Source organism: Gallinula chloropus (genome assembly GCF_964237585.1).
Source record: "Gallinula chloropus genome assembly, chromosome: 4".
NCBI lineage: Eukaryota > Metazoa > Chordata > Aves > Gruiformes > Rallidae > Gallinula > Gallinula chloropus.
The window spans coordinates 37,658,255-37,679,054 of NC_140088.1; the positions used below are offsets into that span (position 1 = coordinate 37,658,255).

Here is a 20,800-nt window from a genome sequence, read left to right on the forward strand (position 1 = left end):
TGGTCCACAGACCCATCAGAATACCCAAAGCAACCATGATGCCCAAAGCCACCAAGATGCTCAAAGCCACCATGATGCTCAAAGCCATTGTGATGCCCAAAGCCACCAGGATGCTCAAGGCCACCAAGATGCCCAAAGCAATCATGGTCCTCAGACCCATCAGAATGCCCAAAACAGCCCCAATGCCCACAGCCACCAACATGCTCAAAGCCACCGATGCCCAAAGTCACCAAGACAAGGACCCCGTCCCAGGAGGAGCAGGGGAGTAGGCTGGGGCACCGCAGCGTGTCCTTGGGCTGAGCCTCCTGCACACGGGCACCCAGCTGTGCCATGGCACCAGCACCCACCATCACACCCACCGCTACCCTGTAACACCGCCGGCACGTGTGTCCAATCCGTCGGCATCAGCCGCTGTCGCCACAAGCGCCTCGGCTCCAATGGGGCCGATCTTACAGGATCTTCGGCTTACAGGCTGCTTAGGGAGGAATAATCCCTCATGGATATCTGCCTCGGGTTTTGAAGTGGGTTCTTTTCCCAGCCACAAAGGCCGGAGCCAGCTCGTGCTCCAGAGGCAGCTAATCCCGCAGCTGCGGGAGCGGTGGCTTAGCGGGGACGGGCACGCAACGGCACGCTGTCATTGCCAGGGCTTGGGGTGGGCTGTGGGCACGGCCGGGGGGTGCCCTGCTTGGTCAAGGACGTGAGGTGTCCGTGCCAAGGTGCAGGGCCCCTCCCCAGCCTCTGCTGCCACTCCTTGCACCCCCAGCAGGTGCGAGGGGATGGGGACAGGGGGTGCCTCCCTTTAAACCCTCCCAAGGGCTGATGTGGGGGTCCCTGACACCTGGAGCAGCCCCTTGCTGTGCTCCTGGGATGTGGCCGGAGCAGCAAAGGGTGGATATGATTTGGGGAAGGGGGGAGAAGGATGCGGGGGGTCAGGGATAGGAGTGTGGACCCCCACAGCGTGTAGGGCTGAGATCCCAATGGGGGGGTGGGGCACACATGGACTGATGTGCCAGCCTGGGGACCCCACACAGTGCCCCGGGGCAGGGACCCAGGGCTGGGGACAAGCCAGGAACTCTGCTCAGCTCAGCTTCTCTAATTAACCAGCACTAATTGCCTGGAAAACGAGTCATTTAAATCCCGCTGAGGGCAGCAGCAGCAGCCCGGGGAGGGGGGGAGTAGCATCTCTTGCCCACCTGTGCCCTAGGACCCCCGTGGGGCTGTGGGGAGAGCTCGGCACAGGGTGTTGGGAAGGGGAGGATGGGCAAGATCTGATCCCTCGCCAGCCCCTCCAGTGCCGTCATCTGCACCCCACACCGCTGGATTTCACCATCCTGAGCAGGGTAAACGCTTGTTTGTGCCGGGCAGCGCATCTTTTCCCCTCTCCCCTTGGAGCCCTTGCAGCTCCCTCACCCCAAATTACTGTGGGGATGCCCTTGAGCCCCACAAAGACACTGAACTGAGAGCACCGGAGGGATGTATTTGGCGGGGGAGGGCGTGCATGGGAGGGCTCACTCCAGTTCCTAACCCTTGAACTGGTCGGGGTCCCGCAGCGCCGAGAGCTGGGTATCCAAGGCAGGGGGGGTGCCCCAGCCCCCCCCGCAACCAGCACGGCTGCTTTACACCCCCCAGCAGCTCGTCGAGCCGGGGTTGATAAATGTTTGAAATTAAGGGCTGGTCCCAAATTCCCTCCTAGGCAACAGTTGCTAAGAGAGTTTTATACACAGGCTCCTCGTGACCCAGGCGCAATGGAGGGGCCCCCCTCACTGCCTTGGGATGGGGGGAGCGCGTGTGCCAGGAGGGGGCTGTGCTGCTGTGTGTCCCAACCCCCTCGCCAGCCCCGTCCCCCAAAAGCCCCCAACCCTCTTGCCCTCCCCATCCTGCCCTGGCAGGGGCTCAGCACCGCCTGAGTGGCCATGGAAGGGATGTATAGAAAACTCCCCATCCCTTTCGCTCCTCCTTTTCCTTCCGCTGGGGGCTGTGGCGCTGCCGGTGCTTCGGCACGCGGCTGTGGAATGGGAATGGGAACGGGGTGCCAGCAGCTCCGGGGTCCCCGACGCGTGCCTGAGCCCCCGTTCCGTCCACCCAGGCCGCCCTGACTCATCCCAGCCTCCGAGCCGCTGGCAAATTTCATTACAATAACAAGGTCTGCGGGCGAATTAATTATTAACGATTATTGTTTAATATTTATACTGCAGTACGGCTACGGGCGGGCTGCTCCGGCCTCGCCGCTTCCCACCGCCGGCGACGGCCCGTCCCGATCCCGGGGTGCAGAGCTGGCTGCGGGGGGTCCCCAGGGATGCTGCAGTGGGGGGTCCTGCTGGGGGATAGGGCTGAGCTGGGCTGGGGGTCCCACTGACACCCCCCACAAGCCACCTTGGGTCCGTACCCTTCCTCCTGCCATGCCAGGACCATCACACTGGCTGGTGTGGCCCTGAGCCCGGCAGCTGTGCCAGGGCTGCTGGGGACACCCGGTGTCGTGAGGGGAGGTCCCTGGGGGGCTGGTGAGGGGTTTTCCTGCCCACAGAGTGCTTGGGAGCAGGGCAGGAGCAAAGTGGGTGGGCGATGCCTGCCTGGCCCCGTAACCTTGCCCAGCACCCACAGAGGGGGGTGATGCTGGAGCAGAAAAAAGTTCCACCCCCCAATTTTGGGATCCCCAGGGTCATGCCCATGGCAGGCTGGAGGGAGGCAGAAGAGCTCCCTGCCAGACCACTGTCCAGCACTGCACTGCTGTTTGGGGTGAATCTGCGTGGGTTTGGCTTCCCACAGAGGGAACCCCCAGGGTGGGGATGGCTATGACCCAAAGAGGGGCAGGGGGCAGGTGGTGGGGTACCGATGGAGAGGTCACAGCTCTGGCATGGGGACTGGGGATGGCTTGTCTGAAGGAATTGGGAATGGGGATGGGGGTGGGGATGGGGATGGGATGGGGATAGGATGGGGATGGGGATGGGGAAGGGGATAGGATGGGGATAGGATAGGGAAGGGGCAGATGTGGGGAAGAGGAAGGAGGAGAGGATAGGGAAACTGAAAGAGTGGGGATGGGGAAGGGATAGGCAAGAGGAAATAGGAAATGGTAAGAGGGGCAAGGGGAAGGGCTGGTGACTGGGAAAGTGAAGAAGGGAAGGGAAGGCAAGGGGAAGGGGATGGAAGGGAAGACAAGGCAAAAAAAGGGGAAGGGGAAGAAGAGGGTGGCAAAGGGAAGGGAAGGGAAGGGAAGGGAAGGGAAGGGAAGGGAAGGGAAGGGAAGGGAAGGGAAGGGAAGGGAAGGGAAGGGAAGGGAAGGGAAGGGAAGGGAAGGGAAGGGAAGGGAAGGGAAGGGAAGGGAAGGGAAGGGAAGGGAAGGGAAGGGAAGGGAAGGGAAGGGAAGGGAAGGGAAGGGAAGGGAAGGGAAGGGAAGGGAAGGGAAGGGAAGGGAAGGGAAGGGAAGGGAAGGGAAGGGAAGGGAAGGGAAGGGAAGGGAAGGGAAGGGAAGGGAAGGGAAGGGAAGGGAAGGGAAGGGAAGGGAAGGGAAGGAAGGACACGAGGTGGCACGGCAGGAGCTGCAGGAGTCCCGTGGTGACACTGTGACCATTGCCAGACAAGTCAGTGCTCCCAGGGTGCTGACAGAGACTAAAGCCTTCCCTCTGCTCCAACCTGAGCTCCTGGGGAGCTCTGGCAGCCAGGGCATCCCCTCAGAATCAGCAGAAGGCGGGGGGGGCCCAATGATGTGCCATAGGATGGGGTCAGAGCCTGTTTAGCTGGCCCACGTGTCCCCACCTCCCACACCCCCTTTTGCTCTCCCCGTTCTTGTCCAGCTCTGCCAAGGGGGGCTGTGGGCAGGGTGCTGTAGCGATGCCCATGCCAGGGACACCCCCAGATACAAGGGGTGACCCCCACACACACACCCCCACCCACCCAGGCCCCCTCACTGAGCTGCATCTCTCCTCCACATCCCCGCAGGGGGCCCCTCCCGTGACGTCCTCCTGGTCTCAGCCATCATCACCGTCAGCCTTAGCGTCACCATCGTCCTCTGCGGGATCTGCCAGTGGTGCCAGCGCAAACTGGTAAGTGTCCCCCGTGGCGGGTTGCAGGGGGTGGGGGCAGGCATGGGGGGGGCCCGGCCACCCGCACTGGGGGGGTCCTGCAGGGTTGGGGGGGGGGTGGGTGCTGAGAGCAGTGTGTAGTTTCGCTCTTTGGGAGGGGAGAGCGGGGTGAAACTCTGCAGGGCGGAAAGGGGCGCTCCCAAAGAGGGGGGCAGGTACAGCTACAGAGAGACAGGAGATACGGGTGTAGGTGTAGGTATTGATTAGATAGAGATAATATAGGTACCGGTATAGATACCGATATAGATACTGATATAGATACTGGTATAGATAATATAGATACAGATATCGGTTAGATATAGATACTGATATAGATATAGATACCAATATAGGTATCAATTAGATATAGATAATATAGACACCAATATAGATATCGATTAGATATAGATAATATTGATACAGATATAGATACCGACATATTGATAATATAGATACTGATAAATAGATTAGATATCAATATAGACTAGATATAGATAATCTAGATACTGATATAGATATAGATACTGATATAAATTACATATCAATATAGATATTGATATCAATATAGATAGAGATTAGCTACAGATATAGATACCAATATAGATTAGCTATGGATACCGGTGTCTGCAATGAGTGGCAAGGCTCTGGCCCCTGTCCTCCTGGCCTCACTCCTGCCTGGAAGAGCCCCCTGGGAAAGCAGCCAGCCCATCCCCCTCATCTCCGGATGCTGCAAGCCAGCCCCACCACCACCCGGTGTGCCCCCCAGCCCAGCCCCTCAGCACCCAGCTTTACCCCCCACACCAAGCCCTACCACGGTGGAAGGGTCTTTGACTTGGGACAGCTCTCCCTCATGCCCCACGTCCTTCTTCCTCCTCCTCTTTCCAGAGCAGCCCGACAGCAGGATCTGGCTGTGTGCTCAACCACATTTTCTTTGCCATCAGATTTAAATCTGGGTCAAGCACTGTGATGGAAGCAGCTCTTCCCATGCGGGAGATGCTCGCCCCGCACTCCCCCAGAAGGGAAGATGGGGTGCAGCAGGGACAAGGCAGCGTGGGGCGTGCAGAGGGGCTTCCAGACTGGCTGGTGGCACCCAGCGATGGGCCAGAGAGGGGGGTGGCAGAAGGCAAAGCACCCCGGGGGAGAAGGGCTGGTTGTGCCGAAGGATGAAGCTGGCAGGGGAACTCCGGAGTCCCAAATTGGCCGGAAAGGTGTTCGGGCTGGGAATGGAAAGGCACATCTAGGCCGGCACTCGCTGGCACGCAGAGCTGGAATGGCTGCATGGGAACCAGGGCCAAACACGCTGAGCAGCTGCCGGGTTGGCCCCAGGCTGTGCCCGCACCAGTTGGCCAGTGCCAGGTCTGCTGCCGTGGCCCCACGAGCCCTGTGCGTGCGTGGCTGGGGACAAGCACCCGGCTGAGTCCAGCCAGCCTGTGGTCATCCCAGGATGCTGAGACGGCTCCATGCAGAGGTGGCAAAGCTGAGGAGGAGGAAGAGGAGCAGAAAATAATCCCCATTCCATGGCAAGGAGATCCAGTCACAGGGCTAGAGCTGCCATGGCGGGACAGCTGGTCCACACCCCCAGCCTGCTCCAGCCACAGCTCCCATCCCACCTCTGCCTCCCCGCACCTGAGCGGAGCAGCCTGGGCTCCTAATTGCTCACTAATTGGCATTAATTGTGCTCTTGTCCGCCCCGGATCGGAGCAGCAGGCCGAACTCGGCGTTGGAAATCGCAGTGGAGTGCCCTGATTACGAGTCCCAGTTAGGAGCGAGTGGCTGCTTCGTTATCGTACGGCATCTCTGCCCCTTTGCTGGGGAAGACAAGCTCAATTAATTCAGGTTCAATTAATCCTAAAATTACCTGCTCCTCTCCCTGGTGAGGCCATACACAGGCGGTGGCTGCTGCTCCATCCTCGGGGCGATGGCAGGTGTGATCCCCCCACCCCTCCTTCCTCTCCAGCCCCTTGGGCACAGTGCCCAGGAGCCAGGGTGGCCGGGCCATCATCACCCCGATGGCTTTGGTGGCTCTTGGGTTCCAAGGGATGGAGCATCAGGAATTTTGCTGCCTGGGTCAGTGGGATGGAGCCTGGCGACAGGGAGACTGGAAAGGAAAAGGGGAAGACCCAGGTTAAACCCTCCAGGTGATGGAGGCACAGCCATGGCCGCTCCTGTCCCCTGCGGCATGGTGGGTGTCTCCCCGTGCCCCCTGACCTCTCCCCATCCTCTTCTCTCCCTGCAGGGTAAGCGTTACAAGACTTCCCTGGAGACTGTGGGAACTCCGGACTCAAGCCGAGGCCGCAGTGAAAAGAAAACCATCAAGTAGGTGCCAGGGTCAGGGGTGGGGTGGGTGGAAGGTGGGGGAGAGGAGCTGCGGCACCAAAAACATCCCTGCCCACGGGTCCGGCACAGCCACAGCCTTCTCAGCACTCTGCCCTCTGCCAGGGCCACCCCAGTCAGCAGAGACATCCTTCCTTGGGGACAGAGGTGGCCGTCCCACTGCTCCCAGCGAGGGGGGGGGCTGTGCCCAGCTGAGCTCTGGCAGAGCACGGTGGGCAGTGGCTGCTTGCCTGGCTCTGTCCTGTGGGCAGGGAGGGGTGCTGGGGAGGGGCACGGGACACACCAAGTGATGGGTAGTTCCCACCATGGTGCCAAAGTGTTGTCAGTCCCTGCTCCTCCTGCCCAAAAGTATCCCCAGGTCCCCCAGCCCCATTGAGCGAGGGGCTCTGGGGCACCCAGAGGGTTTGTGGACCACCGAGGTGACCAGATAGAGCCATGGTGACCTCAGCACGCATGTCCCCAGGGACACAGAGCCCAAGCCCTGCCGATGGAGCCCATGCCCACTGCGGGCCCACTGTGCGCCTGGATGCCCATGGGCTTTGGGGATGCAGCAGGAAAAGGAGAGCGGAGCTGGGGCACAAACCTGCCATCCCATGGTGCCAGGTGGGGAGTGAGGCAGGGGTTCGGGGAGCCAAGGAGAGTTCTCCTGGGCACCCGAGCCCCAGTTCTGCTCCCCACGCCCCATTGGTGCCCCATGGGGCTCCTGAGACCTCGAGAAAGGATGTAACTCCTTCCTGGAGCAAGGTAGTGCCAGCCTCCCTGGGCCTTCTGCTTGGGGCATTATTGGGGTGCAGGCATCTGGGACTACCTCAGGCACCCCTCCGGGCACGCCGGGGCTGGCCGTGCCTGGCTGGGACTGGAGTGGGTGGCACATTCGCTCCCCACCTCACGGCATGCTCGGCTCTGCCTCCCCAGCTCCGAGCAACCAGGCTTCAAGCAGAGCCGCAGGCGGGCATGAATGGGAGGCACTAGGGCTGGGCACCGGCAGCTTTTGGCTCCCCCAGTGCCGGCGGGGAGATGCCCAGCTCCGCAGCCGGGTGGCCTTACCTGAGGTTCGTGCTCGGTGCCGGCGACCGGCTGGTTCAGCAGGAAGGGACCTGGATGGGTCTCGCGACACTCGAGCAGCGTCACAGTTAACCCAGAGGCGTGCACTTCCAGGACTCAGCTGCTGGGGTGGCAAGGACACACCGACAGGCGTGACAAGGACATGCAGACACAGGTTCTGGGGACACCGTGCTCCCTGGCACCTCTTTAACCCCACACCATCCTTCTCTCCTTCCCAGCCGGTGGAGCCGCCCATCTCTCCACAGCTCTGCCCCACTCCGCGCATCCATCCATCCATCCATCCATGTGCGTGTCATGTGTGCGTGTGTGTCAGTGTCCAAGGGGTGGGCAGCCGCGTACCCCGTCTCTCTCCCCGCAGGATCCTGGTGCTCCCGGGGCAGAGGGGCTGCTTTTCCTCCCCTCTCCCAGGAATTCAGCTTCTCTCTCTTGTATTTCCCTTTTCTTTCCCCGGTCTCCGGCCGCTGTAGCGATCTAGACAGAGACTTTTGGAATAACAATGACAACACAGTGCAGCAGAAATGGAGCTCCTACCCTCCCAAGGAGTTTATACTAAACATTTCACCTTACGCCCCGTACGGTGATCCGCGGCTTTCCCTCAAGTGAGTCTCTCCTTACCGGGTTTGCTCCGTGTAGTGAGTATATATATATATATATACGGGCAGCACCCACTCGCCTTCCTCCTCTTCCTCCTCCTCCTCCAGGTTCCCCGCACGCCACCCCATGGGCAGCCCCATGGAGACGAGCAACCCCTCCTTCCCCGCTCTTCCCCAGGGGGCAGCCGGGGCTGCGGCGGGTCCCCCCCTTCCCCTCGCGGTGGCGCAGGACGGGGTTGCGCGTTTGGGGGCACCCCCTCGGCGCGGGGATGGGTCCCCCCCGGGGCTGGGCTGCCGGCAAGCGGGACCCCTCTCCCCCCGCCCCCCTCCACCCCCTGCCACTACCCTCGCCCTCCTCCCCCCTTTATTTTGGATGTTTTCGCCGAGGCCCCCCCACGCACCCCCTGGCCAGGACCCCTTTTCTTTTGCAGTGCTGATGTATCTCTCTCTCTCTCTGTCTGTCTGTCCGTCTCTTGTCCGTCCGTCCCCCTCCGGCTCTCTCCCCCCTCCCCTCGTACCCGACCACCCCCTATCTAAACGGCTCCCCCCCGACCCCCCTTTTCCCCTCTGACATCTGTCCGTCTGTCCATCCGGCTGCCATCGTGTCTGTCCTGGGGGGGTCTGGCCGCCGGCCCGGCCCAGTGGCTCTCTGTTATCAGGGGCCAAGCTGACGGCATCGGCCGCTGCGGGGTTGGCGGGGGAGCGCGACGGCCGCCCCGGGGAGAAGCAGCGGCTCGGCGAGGACGGCATGAGGAGCAGCATCTCTGCCCACAGCGAGCCCGGCGCGGGGAAGGTGGCGCGAGGCCGCTGGCACACGGTGCAGAGCCACTTGGCCGCAGGGAAGCTCAGCCTGTCCAAGTGAGTGAGCACACACAGTCCGCCACGGCATCCCAGCATGGGCAACATCCCCCCCCACAGCCCCTCCACCACCGCCGGCGTGCCCAAAGACCTGCTCCCTGCTTGGATGGGGAGGGGGCATCGAGAGATTGCCCCGGCTCGCCTGTGCTGAGGGAGGCAAGGAGCTGTCCACGTCCCCAGCAGTGGTTTTGGCAGCGGTTTGGCTCAGGGGGAGCGGAGGAGGGGGGCCGTGGGGCTCCAGCCCCAGCTAAGTGGGAGGAGTGCCTTTGGGTGCCATGCCCGGGGGGCTTTGCCCGATGCTGGTGGGAAGTGGCTCGGCAGTCCCGGTGAGGCTCCCTGGGTTAGGGGAGCACCATCTCAGTGCCTGCCCAAAGGGAGGAGCAGCTTCCCGTGTTCCCCCCCAAACCTGCTCTCCGTGTGTCCTCCAGCCCTGAGCCATGACCATCAGAGATGATGCGTGGTGGCATCACTAGCCTCTTCCCTCCACGGTGCGGCCCTGACCCGCAGTCCTGAGACCTGGTGCTGGCACCTCACTTGTGGCTCCACCACCCAATGCCAGGGGAGGGAGACCTGGGGAAAGTCAGCAGTCGATCAGATTTAGGGGACAAGCTTTGGCGTGCTCGGCAGGGCCTGTGGCCCGCGAAGGCTGGGTGTGGGTCTTGGCAAGACCCTGCAGTGCTGACAGCAACCGTGACTCTGCTGGGGAGATGCTGGTAATCTCTCCGGCTGCGGGCTCCGTCCATCCTGTTTTCGGTCTCTGCTCCGGTTCCCTGCATTGGGATGAGGCAGCCTCTGATTGTGGGACATCCCAAGCGCCATGTCGCCGGCTGAGCTGGCACTGGGTCCCAGCAGCAGCCCCAGCACCCATCAGAGAGACCGGTGGCATTGACAAAGGTGCTTCCCAGGGCCAGCATGCCTCATCCCTGCTGCTTCTTCACCCTTGTCAGCAGGGAGAAAAACCTTTTCCAAAGAGAAAGGCTGGTCCAAATCCCAAATAATTGGTATCCCTCCCAGTTTGGAGCCGTGGCCACCTGTTTGCCGTGGTGCTGCTGGGAGGCAGGAGGGAGAGGCGAGGAAGAGGAGTAGCTGCACAGCCTTCAGCCGTAGCCAGCCTTGCTGGGGATGCAAAACCCACTGGGAGCCCTCACTCCTCCATCGGGATGTGCGAAGGCTGGCACGCCCAGAGCCGCGGACACGCGCCCGCGTGCCGCTCGGCACCTCTGCTCCCGCTGACTCACAGCCGGGTTGCACCGGCAGCCGTGCCACGCCATGCCGGATCGGGCAGTGCCAGCATGGGGATGGGCTCTGATGGGCTGGCTGGTAGCTCCAGAGCCCAGAGGGGCCGGGAGCCGGACAGATGGATGATGGATAGATGCCTGCCACAGCCTACCAGGCGAGGTGATGCGGAAGCTGGCGATGAAGTTCACGGCAGGAGGCAGGGGACCATGCTGGGGGTCTGGCAGCTGTAGCCCTCCCCTGGTACTGGGGTGGGTACCGGTGGGGCGTACGGGCAGGGTGAGCTGCCGCCTGGCACGGTGCTAGCAGGAGCTCGCGCCTCCGGCTGGCGCTGGGCCGAGAGGAGCCAGATTTAGTTTCCTGTGACTGCGAGGTTGTAAATTGAACTAATTTAGGATTTGGGAGGAAAGCAAAAGGAGGTCGGCGGCAGGCGTGGGGGTGGGGGGGGGACACACGACGGTACGGCGCAGCGCCCCATGTGCCTTCGGCACCGGCCGTGGGGCTGGGTCAGTCCCAGCTCCGGGCTCCTCTCCCTGTCCTTCCCTCCCCTCTCTCTTCCTCCCCACTTTCGCTCTTTCTTCACCTCTTTTTTTTTTTGTTTTTTAAGCTATTTATCCTTTCCAACCCCCCCTCCCCTCCGTCCCCTGCTGCTGGCAATGCACGGCAGTACAGCTTCACTGCGTGGTTTTGGCCAGCACCCCAGCCAGCACGGGGACCGGGGTACGGTCAGTGGCTGCTGCTGAAGGCAACCCCCCGGTGCCAGGTGGTCCCGGGGATGAGTGGGGGGATCCAAAACCTTGTGCACCGAGGATTCCTGAGGGCTTTTTGCCAGGCTGGTCTCATGGCCACGAGCTTTGCAGGCTGCCACGGGCATCAGCACTGTGCCCAGGACTCCCGCCTGGCTGCATGGGTCGTGCCACGCATGTGCTGCCGCCCTGGCACAGAGATGGCTGCATGGCCAGTGCCAGGCACCGCCGCTTCCACCGCCGGCCTCTTGCCTGCTCTTCCCTCTCTGCCGGCCAGACGATGCCCGTCTGCCCAGGGCTGAGCTTTGCCACACTCCCTGTCCCACCGGGGCCACATCCCCATCGCTGCCCATCCTGTCATCGGAGGAGGGGACTGGGAGTGTGGCTGGATCCCCGCGCTGCTGGTGTCCCTCTCCGCTGGCAGCCTGGCTTGGCCCTGGGGACGCCCGGCTTGCTGGCACGTCACCGCCATGGGGCCCGTGGCCCCTCCGTCGCTATGGGAGCCCCCCCAGGCCAGCACAGGGGTTGCTGAGACCCGGCAGCGAGGGTGCCAGCGGCTGGGTGCTGGGCTGGGAGGGACGGGGATGGGGACGGGGCGGGCTGGCTGGCAGCACGTGAGCAGGCGCCACGGGATTCGCCTTCGCGCAAGCAGCCTAATTAGCTCACAGACGAGGTCGGCCGGCGTGCTGGGAAGGTGCAGGCTGCGCGGGAGGGCACCCAAGCCGGCCAAGCACCGCCCGTGCCCAAGCTCCGGCAGCCTGGCGCCCCGGGCGAGATGGCGGCGATGCGAGACCCCCGTGCTGCCGGCGAGGCCGAGCTGCGGCCAAGAGGCGGAGGAACCGGTCGCTGCATCCGCTGGCCCCTGCCGGAGCGCTCCCTGCGCTGGGGCATCTTCTCTCTAACTCTCTTCTTTTCCTTCCTCCAATTTTGCCCCTTCACCTTCTTCTCCTTTCTCTCCTCTCCTCTGCCCTTCCTCTCCCTAAGTTTCGAGGACTCCACCTTGTCCACAGCCACTACCCTTGAGTATATCCCCACCTCAGCAGGCGACCCCAAATGCCAGAGGCCCCGCACGCTCATGCGCCAGCAAAGTCTGCAGCAGCCCCTCAGCCAGCACCAGCGCGCCAACCACAGCCAGCCCACCACCAGCCAGAGCCTGGGGCACCTCCAGGCCCACAGCGGCTCCTCTGCCGGCGCCGGCAACCCCCGGGGCTCCCGTGGCGGCCAGGCACGCCAGGGCATCGCCGCCGGCTCCAAGCATCGGACAGCTGGCGGTCGGAGCCGCTCCAATCCTGGCAGCTGGGACCACGTGGTGGGGCAAATCCGCAACCGTGGCTTGGACATGAAGTCCTTCCTGTAAGTGTGCGCTCTCCTCCGCTCTCCTCCGCTCTCCTCCTCTCCTCCTCCTCTTTGCTCTGTGCTCTCCTCTGCTCTCTCCTCCGTGCTCTCTTCCTCTCTCCTCCGCTCCCCCTGGCGCGGCCTCTCAGCCGGGACCATCTTGGGGACAGGCTGCCCACAGCCGGCGGGAAGAGCAGGGACTCCCCTCCAGCCCCATCGCAGGGACTGGTAGCATCTCACCCAATGCCGGGGTCTCAGGGTAGGGGTCCCATGCGCTTTGCCCCGGGTGTTTTCTGATGATCACCCACTGCATCGGCACCCGCCATGGGTGCTCGGGTCCCCTTCAGTCCCCAGGGAGAGCAGGGATGCTCCAGCCCATGGGATGCCCACCAGCGTTGTCCCCCCTCCCGGGGAGTGACATTGCCCCAGGGACGTTGCCGTGCCAGCGGTAGCTGCTGTGCCGGGGTGACTGTGTGTTCGGGCCCAATATCGCTGCCAGTCAGGCTGCCTTCCACCCCGGCTGGGAGCCACCAGAGTCCTGTGATCTTTAATCTGCCTTAGCCCTATCTCCTGTATCAGCACGGGCTTCCGAACCTCAAACGCTGGGGACTAATCCGAGTCCCGTGCTGCCGCCGTATCTCGGCACATGACATTGTCACTCAGCCGCAGAGCAGTTCCCCCCCACTTCCCCACCCCCAGCTTCTATCCTTCCTGGGGGTTTTTACCACTTCCCCCTCGCCCCTGGCCTCTGTTTTCCCACCCCCACCCCAGCACTGCGTGAGAGGAGATGCTCAGGTCCTGGCTGGTAGCGTATGGGAGAGAATGAGGGGGTGAAGAGAGGCCTGATCCTGCCTGTGCATGAGTCAGCACAGCACCTTCTGCACCAGGGTTAGGTGGGAAAGGTCCCTGGGGGGGACATGGATTCGGCTGCCTGCCCTGGCAGGCAGAGGGCTGAACCCTCCTGCAGGCACGCAGAGCTATTTGGGAATGGGAGGAGGAGGAGGGACTGCTGCCCACAGCCCTGTCCAGGGTTCCCATCCCAGCTCCAGTGCCAGTTGTGGCCCCCCCACCCCACCCCACTGCTGGCCACCCGTGCTCGTGCCGGCTGTGACTGCCCAGCGCCTGTGCCCTCTCCTGCTGCGAGGTTCCCCACCAGCTCCATTTACCGCCCTCCCAATGTCGAGATGCAGCTCATTACCCATCCCGAGGGTCACGTTCCTCCCTGTTTACCCAGCATCAGCGCTGGTCCCAGCTTTAATTGGCGGGGAGGGGGGCATGGCAGGGGAGAGCAGGAGCCGCAGAGCCGAGATGTGCCGAGCCAGCCTGCTGTTTCCCCACAGAGGAGCTGCTGCCATTTACCACCGCCGCTTTCCGAAGCCATTAACTTCGCTTTTGCTCTTTATTCCCTTTACCCTCCCGCCTGCCTCCCCGGCGCCACAGAGTAAATGTGGTTACGGGCCCCGGGGAGGCTGCGCCGGTGGCGCCGGAGGTGAGCAAAGAGCCTCAGCTGTGGCACGGCCATGTCCTTCTCCGGGGATTGACGCTGGGACCATCGCTCCATCCCTTGTCCCTAGCCCCCCTGGGCACCTTTCCCCGCCCCTCCCCCCGCCCCCCCTCGGCAGGACCTCAGCATCCTCCCTGCTTGGACCGGTGGAGCAGAGGGCCAGCGGCAATACCCACGGACATGCCCAAATCCGGCACCTTTCTCCCTGCAGCCCTGTGCACCCATCCCAGACATCATCTCCAGCAAGCGGGGCCGGGGTCCCCTCTCTCCGTCGTGGGGCTCGCAGGGTACCGCCACTCCTGCCAGTTCCCTGCCTGATGCTGTGTTCTCCTCTCTCTCTCTCTCTCTCTCCCGCCGCCCGCGGGGCCGCCTGGGCAGGGAAGGCCGGATGGTGGTGTTATCCCTGGTTTTGGGACTCTCAGAGCAAGATGACTTTGCCAATATCCCTGACCTGCAACCCGCTGGGACGCAGCCGAACCAGCCGAACGCTCAGGGGGACAAGAGGTATGAGCGAGGACGAGGGCAGTCCCGCAGGAGGAGGAGGAGGAGGAGGAGGAGACGAGGGCTTCGCCCAGGGTGGAGGAGGAGGAGGAGGAGGAGGCTGGCTTCGTGGAGCGCGAAGGTTGGAGCAGCACAGGGTGGCCCAGCGGGCACGGTGACGTCAGCGGCTCTGCACCCGGAGCAGCAGCACTCGGGGGACTCCCATCCCTTCCTCCTCCCTCCCTCTCCTGCCTTACCCCAACTCCAACCCCAGCCTCCAGCCCTGGCTACATGCTGGTGGGGGGCACGTGCTCAGGACCGGGGCTCCAGGCAGGCGAGAGCTCCTGTGCCAGGAGGAGAATGGGGTGCAGGGGGGGCCCAGGCTCACAGGGACCACGCCAAAATGCCGCCACATCAGCAGCTGAGCCTCACCCCATCCCACCGCATGCCACTCACCGTGCTGCTGTGACCCCCAGCCCAGCAGTACCAGTGTGGGGCTGGCAGCTCCTCCAGGGATGCCGGGACATCCCATGCTCCGAGCTGAAGGCTGACGGGGAGCAGAGACCCCCAGGCTGGGGAGGGGGGAACACACACACGCGTTGCCCCCCGTTCCCCTCTGAGCAAGCCACTCACCTCCGCCTGCTCCCTGCCTTCCCGGGTGCCGACGGCTCAGCACTGTGTCCAGCACCGCGGTGCACCAGGGCCTGGCTGCAGCTGCTGGCGAGGGATGGGGGGTCCCGACGCTGCCGGGGAGAGGGGTGTTGATCCCCTCTGGAGCGGGGCAGAGGTGTGACGCTGGCACGGGTGGCACTGCTCCCCACGTGCTCGGCGTGTTAATGACCTGGCACCGTTCTCACCCACTGGCTATTTTTACCCTGCTCCGCTTGGTTTCGCTCCATCTTTTAGCACTTCCCTCCCCGGCGTCGTGCTGCGCAGCCGGTCCCTGCCGGGAGCACCGGCCACCATGTGCCATACCGGCCGCCATGTGCCATACCACGCCGGTTGCCCCATGCCGGGCCAGGGGATGGGAGATGCTGGGTGCCGGCCATGGCGAGGGGCGGGGTTGGGTGGCTGGGTGGGTGGCTGTGCCGCAGGAAGACCCCCCCACTCCCTGCTTTGCCTCCCGCCCCAGCTTGCTGGTCTGAAAGCCACATGCATGGCCTCCCCACCTTCATCCCTCCCCGCACCCTGTCCCCTTGGACCCCGTGGGATGCGGGGGGCTCAGCCAGCAGAGGGGATGGGCTCTGACACCCTCCGCTCTCTCCTGCCCTCCCTGGCACTGCCGTCCTCCCGCTCTTCCTCCTTGAAACGTCTCCTCCATCCCTGTTTCTCAGCTTCTTCCTTCCAGCCCATCCTCAGCGACTCCAGCCCAGCACCTCGGCGTGTCTCCTGTCCTAGCAACTAACCGCTCTCTGTCCGTCCATCCGCCCCGCTCCTCTCTTCCCCCTTCCCTCCCCGCAGGCCGGTGGTGGACGACGCTTCTCCTCCTCTCTCTTGCTCTTTCCCGCTCTCTCTTTCTCGCTGTCTGCGACCTCTGCAGCACCCACGGCTCCACCGTCGCCTCCTCGCCCAGCAGCGCCCGCCGCCGGCTCCTCCACCTTCATTTTCACTCTGTTTTTAACCTGACTTTGCCTCCCCAGCTTCCTCCAGCTCTCCAGTGCTCCCTGAGTGCTGTCCCACTGGGGCGGGCGAGCCCCATGCGTGTGCGTGCGTGTGCAGGCGTGCGAGAGGGCTGCTGCCCCGTGCCGCTGCGTGTGCCTCTGTCCCCATCGGCTCCCTCCCCTATGCGTCTCCATCGGCGTGTTGTCTGCGTGGCGCTTGGCGTGTCGGTGGGTGTCTGGTGGCATGTGTTGTGGCTTTGCCCGCTGTGGGCCGCGCTGAGCCAGCGCAGTTATGCGACTGTCGGTCCACCTGTTTGTTGGTCACCTTGTCACTCGTGGCAGGTGGGAGCGCGGGGGCGCATCGTGGGGTGCCTTGTCTGTGTGCGCATCCCCTCCCTCTTGGGTCTGTCAAAGCCACCGGAGCCACCTGGGGCTGCCCCTTCCCAGCTGCCACATGCCTGTGTCCCCTCTTGTCCCCACGCATGGTGGTGGTGTGGCACGGGCACCTGCCTGCCCACCTCCATCACTGCTCTGTCTCCGTGCCCACCGCAGTTCCCAGCTGCCCACAGTCCGGGAGCCACTGGGACACGGCCCCTCACCCGCAGCTGGGATACAGGGGGACAGCTGGGACAACGGTCCCAGCTGCGGGGTCCCGGGGCGGGTGGGATGGCCGAAGGAAAAGAAGGTGGTGAGCACCAGGCACGGAGCCTATGGGGCTGGCTACTTGGCCCCACGCCAGGGTGGGAAGGGACTGTGCATGGCTGAGCCGGAGCCATGGATGCTGATGGGAACCAGGTAGCCATAAGGCCAGGCAGCCACCCCTGGCATCACCATTGGAGACAGCCAGGGGGGACATGGGCAGTGTGGGACTCACTGCCATGTGCTCCCCAGCGCTGTGCCGTGGGTCCCAGCGTACCGGCTGGCACCCAGCCCTGCCTACCTGGCAGCAGCGTGGGCAGAATCCAGCTGCCCACACTGGCTGGGACCCCTTGGTGTGGGGAGGCTGGTGGGCTGCAGCAGGCGGCATGGAGCTGCCAGCGGCACAGCCCCGGGCATCCCTTCAGCCCAGTTCCGCTCACATCCCATTGGCAGCCTCCGTGCGGGGCTGGCACAGCCCAGGCGCAGCACCTGCCGGGACAGGAGGTCCGGGGGAGCCCCTCACTGTCTCGCCCCCTTGGCTCTTGGCCCCTCTCCTCTAAAGCACAGCCTCTCTTTCCCCAGGTTGCCGGCCGGTGGCAAGGCAGTGAACACGGCGCCGGTGCCCGGGCAGCCACCACACGATGAGTCCGACCGCAAGACGGAGCCGCGCTCCTCCGTCTCCGACCTGGTCAACTCCCTGACCAGTGAGATGCTCATGGTGGGTGGACGGGGGTGTGCTCTCCAGGGACGACATCCCACCCTGGGTACCACCCAGGCGTCTCCTCACGCTCCCCCCGCTCTTCCCTGTGCCCGCCCTGTGCCACAAGCACTCCGGCACGTCCCAAGCCCACCGTGCCAAGTCCCCGTCACCGCTGGGCATCACAGCCGGCACGGCCCCGGCTCAGCCGAGGCGACGCAGCCATCCATCCCCCTGGGGCCGGGGCATAAGGGAGCGATGCCGGAGACATGAGGGACGGTCTGTCAAGAGGAATTTGGCTAATTGGCACTCCCCAGCCCCGGGACGCGTGGCGCGGAGCCAGGAGTCATCTGAGGCAATGGCGGTGGCAGGGAGCTGGGGAGAGGCTGATGCCCGCTGACAGCTCGCAGGGCCGGGGGTCGGGTATCAGCGTGAGCTGAATTTGGGTGCCGAAACAAATGGCGGGGAGGATGGGAGGGAGGGGCGTGCAGACCATGTTGGCAGTGCTGCGCTGGCCCCACCGATGCTGTGCTCAGTCCCCCTTCTCCGCCCCGCCACAGCTCTCCCCAGGCTCCGAGGACGACGAGGGCCACGACGGCGTCAGCCGGGAGAACCTGGGCCGCATCCAGTTCAGCGTCGGCTACAACTTCCAGGAGTCCACCCTGACGGTCAAAATCATGAAGGCGCAGGAGCTGCCGGCCAAGGACTTCAGTGGCACCAGTGACCCCTTTGTCAAGATCTACCTGCTCCCCGACAAGAAGCACAAGCTGGAGACCAAGGTGAAGCGGAAGAACCTCAACCCCCACTGGAACGAGACCTTCCTCTTTGAAGGTAGGGGCTGGGGTGGACTGGTGCGGACTCGGGTGGGTCGTGGGACCTACTGGCCTCCCTTCTGGGCTGGACCAGATCAGCTGTTGGTGGCTGTTGGTGCTGGGATGGGTTGGCCAAGTCAACAAGGCTGGGTTGGAGGTGCTTGCTCTGCGTCCCGTAAAGGGAGATGTGGGGGGGGAAGGCTCCTCCCCACCCCATCAGGCACCCGTGGGTGGGAAATTCATCTGCTACCAACCACCATGGTGGCCCCAAGCCACGAGAGGTGCCCCAAGCTATTGTCTGTCCTCCATCCGGTGCCAACGTCAGTGTGGGCGAGCCAGGGCAGCGCTGGCACCAGGTGCTGCTCGCCATGGCCGGGGCTTCTACTCATCCCCTCCATCTGTGGCACAGGGTTCCCCTACGAGAAGGTGGTGCAGCGGGTGCTGTACCTCCAGGTCCTGGACTACGACCGCTTCAGCCGCAATGACCCTATCGGGGAGGTGTCCATCCCCCTCAACAAGGTGGACCTCACCCAGATGCAGACCTTCTGGAAAGACCTGAAGCCCTGCAGCGACGGCAGCGTAAGGCTCCCGGTCCCCCTCCCCACCCTCTGGGGACAGTCCTTGAGGGGACGCTACCCCTCAAGGGTCCCAAGGAGACCTCCACCCTCTTGCTGCCCCAACGGGAACCTTCTCTGCCTTGTGAGAAGGTTCAGCATCCAACGGGGATGTTTCTCTCCCCAAATCTGTAGCTGTAAATTAGCCACGCGGAGCAGCCTAAGGCTGGTGCCTTGTTTTGAGGCCAAAATAGCTGTTTTGGCTAGATCTGAAAAGAGTTTTCTTTCTCTCCATTCCCCCCTTCCCTGATTCGCCATATGCAGCCCTGAAGTCCACCCTCGGACAGCTCCAACAACCCAGCACCCCCAGGGGGCTTTTTGGGTGCCCCTTAGGGCTTGGGCTGGGTGCCCTGGCAAGGGATGGGTGTTTTGGGGGGGCTGCCCACCTAACAGCCTCCGCGGGTCCCGCAGGGAAGCCGTGGGGAGCTGCTGCTGTCGCTGTGCTACAACCCCTCCGCCAACTCCATCGTGGTGAACATCATCAAAGCACGTAACCTCAAAGCCATGGACATCGGGGGCACGTCAGGTACGAGCTCCGACGCCTGCCACGCCGGGCATCGCCAACGCTGCCCGATGCTCAGCCAGGGCTGAGGGCAGCTCCTGTCACTCCCCCTCCCTGCCTCCCCAGATCCCTACGTGAAGGTGTGGCTGATGTACAAGGACAAGCGGGTGGAGAAGAAGAAGACGGTGGTGATGAAGCGGTGCCTGAACCCCGTCTTCAACGAGTCCTTCGCCTTCGACATCCCCACGGAGCGGCTGCGCGAGACGACCATCGTCATCACCGTCATGGACAAGGACAGGCTGAGCCGCAACGATGTCATCGGCAAGGTGGGTCCCGCGGTGCTGCCATGCCGTGGCTTTTTCCCAGCCGTCCCTGGGGAGGCACAGGTGGGAAGGGGACCTGCGTGAAGTCCGTGATGGCTCCCAGGTGCTGTGGCACCGGGTAGAGCCAGAGTCCTGCCACCGCAGTGGGGATGGGGTGTAGGGTTTGGCTGGGGGTCCCCAGGGTCCGTGTCCACACCCAGCTTTACCCACCACCTCCCGATGACGGGGACAGAGGAATTAGTCCCCTCACGATTTGATTTGTACTAAATCCATCCGGCTCTCTGCTCGTTGAGGGTGACGATGACAAACGAGCACGGTAATCTCCGTGATTACCCCTCGCCGCCACGGAGAGTCGGGGATCCCCAAGCGCAGCGCAGTGTCCAAGCCACACCCAGCAGGGGTGGCTGCACCAGCGCAGCCCCAGTGCTGGAGCTGCCGGCATACCCAGTGGCATCCCAACATTGCTGGTGACACGGGCACAGCCGCACACGGAGCCCAGATGCCAGCTAGTGGGTCGGTAGGACGGACAGACAGACATTATTCTGTGATGTTTAGGCTTTGGGTTTAAGTTGCCAGGAGTGTTGCCGGTGCAAGGGCAGAGCAGCGGTGCCGGCGGCGATGCCGGAGGAGAAGGAACGTGCCCATAACGCACCGTCCGCCCCACCGTGGCCGGCAGCCTGCTAATCACTTTTAATTGCATAATTAGCAGCGAGCCCCACTCCGGCACAGCGATCCACTTAGCGGGAGAAGCGGGGCGGTCTCCCTGAGCTGTCAGCTCCAGGCACGTGTGGTTTTTCTCACGTCACCATATGGAAAATCGATGGATAAAAATAGCTCAGTCCCTGCGTGGAAAGCGGGGCTGGTGCCGGGGGGGAGCAGGGAGGGAGGAGGATGGGGATGAAGGCGGCGATGCCGGGATGGGGATGGGGACACAGGCTGCCTGTCCCCGCAGATCTACCTGTCCTGGAAGAGTGGCCCCGGGGAGGTGAAGCACTGGAAGGACATGATCGCCCGTCCCCGGCAAGCGGTGGCACAGTGGCACCAGCTGAAGGCCTGAGCACTCCAGGACAGCGGCACTGGGGGGTCCCCCACTTCCCAGTGCCCGGCACCCCTCCGAGGGGCTCCCAGCAAGGTGCTGAGGGACCGGCAGGACGGTGGCCTGGCTCGTGGGCACCCCGCGGTACTAGGGGGATGGAGCCCACCAGGCACCAACCCCCCCGCCCCAGCTTTTGCCTCTCCCTGGTGCTGGGGCATGGGGAGGGGGGGACATGCAGCTGCCCAGCACCCCCAGCCCAGAAGGGTGCCAGAAGCAATGACCACCCCCCTCCTTCTCCCCGTCCCCATCCTTGCTACCGGGCAGGACTTCTGCGAGTGCTTCCAGCCCCGGTCTGTGGGAGCCCCTC

At 63.6% G+C, this 20,800-nt stretch overlaps 1 protein-coding gene across 1 annotated transcript; it reads left to right on the plus strand.

Annotated features, from left to right (window-relative positions):
• Positions 1–2,562: 2,562 nt before the first annotated feature.
• Positions 2,563–20,634, plus strand: SYT7 (synaptotagmin 7; the record flags this gene model as incomplete). The annotated part of the gene is made up of 13 exons (XM_084263194.1): positions 2,563–2,578; positions 3,937–4,040; positions 6,295–6,374; positions 7,925–8,056; positions 8,693–8,908; positions 11,875–12,243; positions 14,108–14,233; positions 17,032–17,167; positions 17,707–17,977; positions 18,368–18,537; positions 18,984–19,098; positions 19,201–19,400; positions 20,350–20,634. The coding sequence occupies 13 exons, from the start codon at positions 2,563–2,565 to the stop codon at positions 20,452–20,454; spliced, it is 2,040 nt and encodes a 679-aa protein (XP_084119320.1). The 3' UTR covers positions 20,455–20,634.
• Between the last annotated feature and the right edge of the window lie 166 nt (positions 20,635–20,800).